This window comes from Bufo gargarizans, chromosome 3 (genome assembly GCF_014858855.1).
Source record: "Bufo gargarizans isolate SCDJY-AF-19 chromosome 3, ASM1485885v1, whole genome shotgun sequence".
Classification (NCBI taxonomy): domain Eukaryota; kingdom Metazoa; phylum Chordata; class Amphibia; order Anura; family Bufonidae; genus Bufo; species Bufo gargarizans.
Genome location: NC_058082.1, coordinates 565,261,901 through 565,267,900, shown reverse-complemented (window position 1 = coordinate 565,267,900; position 6,000 = coordinate 565,261,901). Strand labels below are relative to the sequence as shown.

The 6,000-nt window shown below is 43.1% G+C and overlaps 1 protein-coding gene across 1 annotated transcript in view; it reads right to left on the bottom strand.

Annotated features, from left to right (window-relative positions):
• Window positions 1-3,528: 3,528 nt before the first annotated feature.
• Window positions 3,529-6,000, bottom strand: part of LOC122930706 (interferon-induced GTP-binding protein Mx2-like) — a 50,482-nt gene continuing 48,010 nt past the window's right edge. The window contains exon 13 of the mRNA XM_044284267.1: window positions 3,529-3,903. Within this exon, the coding sequence (XP_044140202.1) occupies window positions 3,673-3,903 (231 nt within the window). The 3' untranslated portion in view covers window positions 3,529-3,672. The remainder of the gene's footprint in view (window positions 3,904-6,000) is intronic.

The window sequence follows — 6,000 nt, the reverse complement described above, 5'->3', positions numbered from 1 at the left end:
GTATGTGGGGTGTATATATGTGTAATAATGTGGATGTTATTAGGCTTGACAAAGGCTGAGCTTCAGCCGAAACGTTGCTGTATTTGTCTTGAGGTCGCAAAAAATTGGTTGATGTGAGATGCTGCCGGCGCCATTCCTTTTTTTTCGTTCATCATATGGCCTGTTGGATCAAGGGTCAACGGTGAGGCTGTTGCATCGTATTTTTACATCGACCAAGGACCGTGTAGTGCTGCTTCTACTCATATTTTGCTGCTGATCCTTAACATGATAGTCAGTGGTTCATTCGTGAAGAGTCAGACATAGACATGCCTTCTGACCTTATGCTGTGCAGCCATCAGGCTCAGTGGAGAGCGGAAAGCGGAGCTGCAGAGTGCCGGAGCTGGCCAGACCGGGAGAGGTAAGTTGTTTTATTTTATTTTTTCGGATCTGAGGTCGGGAGGGGGCGGGCTCCTGAATGTTGTGGTCTGATCTGAGGTCTGCAGTGGTCTGAGGGAGTAAGGGGGCTCCTGAATGTTGTGGTCTGATCTGAGGTCTGCAGTGGTCTGAGGGAGTAAGGGGGCTCCTGAATGTTGTGGTCTGATCTGAGGTCTGCAGGGGTCTGAGTGAGGGGACTCCTGAATGTTGTGGTCTGATCTGAGGTTTGCAGGGGTCTGAGGGAGGGGGCTCCTGAATGTTGTGGTCTGATCTGAGGTCTGCAGTGGTCTGAGGGAGTAAGGGGGCTCCTGAATGTTGTGGTCTGATCTGAGGTCTGCAGTGGTCTGAGGGAGTAAGGGGGCTCCTGAATGTTGTGGTCTGATCTGAGGTCTGCAGGGGTCTGAGGGAGGGGGCTCCTGAATGTTGTGGTCTGATCTGAGGTCTGCAGGGGTCTGAGGGAGGGGACTCCTGAATGTTGTGATATGATCTGGTGGTCTAAGGGAGTCTGAAGTCTCCTTAAATTGGGGTCTGACATAGGGTCTGTGTCACGATCCCTACTCAATAGGTCACGTCACTGGGGTGAGTTATACTAGTGAGCTCATCAAGTTACCACAGAAATTCCCACCCACCTATTCTAGATGACAGAATTATACTAACTTACTCCCCTAGATTCTAACACCCCAAAATGTTCTATCACAATTGCTGCCACCGCCTATACTATAAGGCAATAGGGGCCTATACTCAGATGTTCTCTCAACCCAAATTTAACACAGTAACACAGGTTATCTATATGGGACCTAAAATCCTCTGAAACACTACTGGTAACGTTATTCCCTCCGAAAGAGCAAGTTCTATAAGACCACAAGGAAGAGACTTATCAATTTTTTTTATTTAATACACGATAGTGCAGTGCAATACAAAAAGAAAGTGCCAGATAAAAGATAAAAATATACATACAATAACAATGCAGTAAAACAGATAAAATAAAAGGGATAAAATACGGAATATTGGCTTACTGAGATGCAGCAGTTATATTCCGTCTGTGGGGACAGCTGAGGATACGGGCAGTCACTCCAAATGATGTGGATCCCCAAAATGGCTGACAATTACCTGTTCCCAAACACCCATTTTTATCCCCCCTCAGCTGAGGGCTGTGAGGGAACCTCCCTCCTTTCGGTCTGGCCTTCTGGGACGTCTGATATTATTCAGGTTTCTGCCCCACCTTCCCAGAAGACTGACTGAGGTGGCAATATGAATCACGGCGATTCCTCGCTGTATGACAGAGACTGCGGGTACAGGTATGATCCCATAATCTGAGTCGCCTCATCCCAGTCATACAGACACCAAATATGATTGAGTTATGAATTCCAGAAGGCCAGATCCTGAATACCGAGAAATGCCTCCTGTCCAGTATGGCGCGTATAGACTCTGCCCGAAGCCCATGTCAGGCTGAACACAATTATTAGGCTTCTGAGGCTGTGGGTGCCATGAGGTTGGAGTTATGGCTTCTGATATTAATTTATTCATCTACTGAATGGGTTAGACCACCCACTGGTCTAGCAGCCAACATGTCTAGGGTGGCTGTGCATTTTAGGACGCCCAAATGGTTTTCAATCAGCCGGCCTGTGCTAAATGGGGGTTTCCTCTGATAATGTGGAGTTTCTCACCTAGTCTTCAGATGGGCTGGCATCGAGAGGCACCATATGCATTTGCTTAATAGATCAATTAGCCACTGCTATATAATCACCTATTGATAATGTAAGTCTAGGAGAATATGGGATCTATCTATCTGTCTATTTACCTCGGATTTCGTTACAGTCTGCAAGGGTCTGAGGTTGGTGGGGGCTGAATTTTGTGGTCTGGTAAGTGGTCTAAGGGAAGGGTTGGGGGTCTCCTGAATTTTGTGGTCTGATCTGAGCTCTGCAGGGGTCTCAGGGAAGGGGGGCTCCTGAATTCTGTGGTCTGATCTCAGATCTGCAGGGATCTGTGGAAGGGGAGTACATAAATTTTAGGATCTGATCTGGGGATCTGAGGGGGGTGGCACATGTATTTTGGGGTGTGATCTGACGTCTGCAGGCATATGATGCTTTAGGGGCCCGCATGAATTTGGGGGGTGGAGGTTATAGGGAGCCACATTAATTTGGGGTTTGATCTGAGGTCTGCATTTAAAGTAACAAGTTTATAGGGGACCACATGAATTTGTGGTCTGTATACTTTTAGGGTCTTATCTGGGGTTTGTATCAATGTGGGGTTAATCTGGGGTCTGTATTATTTTTGGGGACTGGTCTGGGGTTTGATGCCCCATCATTTTCTAGTACTGTAGCTGTGTCGTTTGGCTCTTTTATTTTGTCAGTGCAGTAATTGGGGGGCATTGGGCAGCACAGTCGGTACAGCAATGTGGACACACAGGGCAGAAGCAGCAGGTACAGTATTGATGGAAACTACAGGGTGGGCATGTTGAAGGGGCAGCTAGATAGGGGTTTGCTTCAGCAGGTGGGGATAGATGGCAGAAGCAATGAATCAAGTCAGAGGTGTAATCTAATCTACCTTTTAAACATGTGTATGTAGCAAAGCTAGTAAAAATAGCTAAGCCGCCCTCACATCTACAAATAGGGTGAGTACTATTTTTATTATGGAGACCAGTTAATATATATGTGACGACTGCTGTAGGCTAGACAACGCTTCTCTTGATTTCTGGGGAAAATATATGCAAATTATCATGTCTAACATCTGCTGGCATTGGTTTAGGAAAGCTAATTTAAAGGGCATCATCTGGCCTACAATTTTTGTTTTTCTCTCTCTTTCTCCAACAAATTAGGTTTTGTGTGAATCTGAAATTTTTGATAAATTTGGGCTGAATTACGAACTGGTAAAACAAGTTCGCTCATCCTTAGTTTTGATCATAAAGCAGTGGTTTTATGGAAGTATTATTTTTTTTTTTACATCCTATTGTTTTCATGTTTTCCAGTTCTAAAAGTGGTCATGACACAGCCCCCTAAACCAAAGTTTGGGTGTGTATACATTTCCCTCATCAAACCATGGGCTGCAGTGTGAAGGAATTTCTGTTACATTGGTCTCTTCAACAATTAGCAATGAAGACCAAGCTCGTAGAAATGACTGTCCAAAAACATTGTAATTATTTTTTACTTTGTATTGGAATTTTCCTTTGTACCATACATTATGACCTATCCATTCAATCTATAATACAGTCATATCTATTGACACGGCCTCTTGGATGTAACACTTTAAGTAGATTGTCTATCCCTGAAAGCTGAGTAGACGTTTATGAGCGTCAGACAACCGTTGGATCCGGTGCTTCAGGAAACTTCTGCTGCTTGTGCGATCATTACTTTCTTTCAGAAGACACTCGTGTTCTTCCCTTTCTTGTAGAAGCTGCAGCATCCCCTTCTGGAGTTGCTTCCCATATTCTTGCAAAACATAAAACTGGATGATTAGAGGAATTTGATTGGCGAGCCGGTCAGCAGCACCCTGTGTGATAAGAACAGCAAAGGTGACCAAGACTTGAAAAAGTTGAGAGTGCTGCAATGTTGGATGATGTGCACCCATATAATGATTTCAACCATGGTGACCATATTATGAATACCATGGAAAATTTTTACAGCATTGTACCAGGCATACCCTCATTCCCTACATAATATCAGCCACAAGCCTCACTCAGGCTGGCAGCTTCAGGCTAGACTATGTATGGAAGATGCTAAATGGGATCCAGAATAACTATAATAGTGCAAGACCTCATCCTGATTACTGTCACTCGATCTTGTTCATCTAATTCTTTGAAGAAGTTGTCTGCCTGGAAGATGTCCTCTAAAATATTTTGTATATACTGGAGAATAAAAAGGATGATACTTGTATACTTACAATGCATTCAGAAAAAGTCTTCAGACTAGAGATCAGTGAACCTTTTGTGATTCGGTTCAGTACAGGTTCTCAGAATTTTTGAAAAAGTTTGGTTTGGACCCAAATGGATTCTACTTGAACCAAAATGGCTCAAATTGCCCTAGAAATTGGTATATAACACCCTCTAGTCTCTTAGGATTTAGATTTTTTTTAGAAAGGATGGTAAAGTAAATTTTTATGATTTTTTGCAATTCCTACCCCCCACCCCCCACAAAGCTCTTGAATTTAATGAACGCAATAGCAAATTATGTCAGACTGACACTGACATACATAGCTATGGGTAAATGCATGTTTGAGGGTGTTAAAAACACACTGCGCCATCTCATGTGTTATACTTTTCCATATTCCAAAGCTTCCAAAAATCATCCTTTATTAGCACATGGGTGTTATGGGATTAAAAACAAAAAAAAACAAAACTGTGGCTTGTTGGGGGGGCCAAGGATCCTAAAACGGGGTCAGAATGCCTGCCTAAATGACACCCAAGTGCTACTTGGCAGAAGATAGAGTGGCCTATTGGGACCAGGCCTCTAAAAATGATGCCTTAACGGTGGCAGACTGTATGCTTAAGTGTAAATTGTGAGAAGAATTTTTTTAGACACCTGATAAAAAGTCCAACCAATGATATATGGCAAAAACTGTGGCTGATGGCATAGAGAAGAATACAATTTTAGAAAATAATGAAATGTTTGGGGAAGGTGCAGAACTGCACCACAATTACCACAACTAACCGGTACAGCACCAACTGCAACACCAGCAACTTGGCCAGGTGGGAGTTCTGCTTGCACACAAGATAATTGCTGGTTGCGACTAGGCTTCTCATGGCCACACATTCCATTATGGATATCTCATGATGGAGCAGGGGACATCGAGGAAGAGGAGTCAGCAGGAGAAGAAGCAGCTGATACCATGTGCTAATGGTTAAGTGTTATATAAATGCTGTTGTTATATAGATGATGTATGTTTTTTAGGGAAAAAAAGCAGCAATTGCTCAGAGTTTGCAGCTGAATATATTGCTATTGATGCTGGGGGTGCTGGCAATAAGCCTATAAAGTATGTATGTACTGTAAAAAACTTGAGGGTTTTTTAAGACTGACTGGCTGTCCATTTACAGAAAAATTAGTTTGTTGCTTTATTTTGCTGATGTTGAGTGCAAAATGAATTATTCACTATCCATGTGAGTAACCAGTCCCTCCCTAATTGCTTTCCGTGGTAAAACTTTACATTTACCTAATTATGTCCCTTTACATATCCCTATAACCTCCCTATCACACCTAGATTAGTGGCTGGAGTCTGTAATAGCTTTTTGTCAGACACAGCCAAGACACATCTGAGGTCGCATGCCGCACAAGGAATGGTGTTCTCAGCTAAAGGACCTACTACAATACCTCTTTCTTATTGGCTGACAGGCTGTCAGTCTGCCTCTGAGCCAATCAGGGCAAGCCCTCTCCCTCCCAGGGTCATGTGATCCTCCATTTTCTACCTTCCTATCGTTTTTCCTGCCAATTTTCACCGTAAAATAGCGCTGGAGATATTTTTGTGAGATTTGTCCAAAACTAATCACCAAAACTTCAATCAAATTTTTGTGAAATTCATAATGAACCCAATTTGTGTAGAATCAATTCACTCATTTCTAGTTTGAAAACACTCCGAATACATTGTATCTACTTC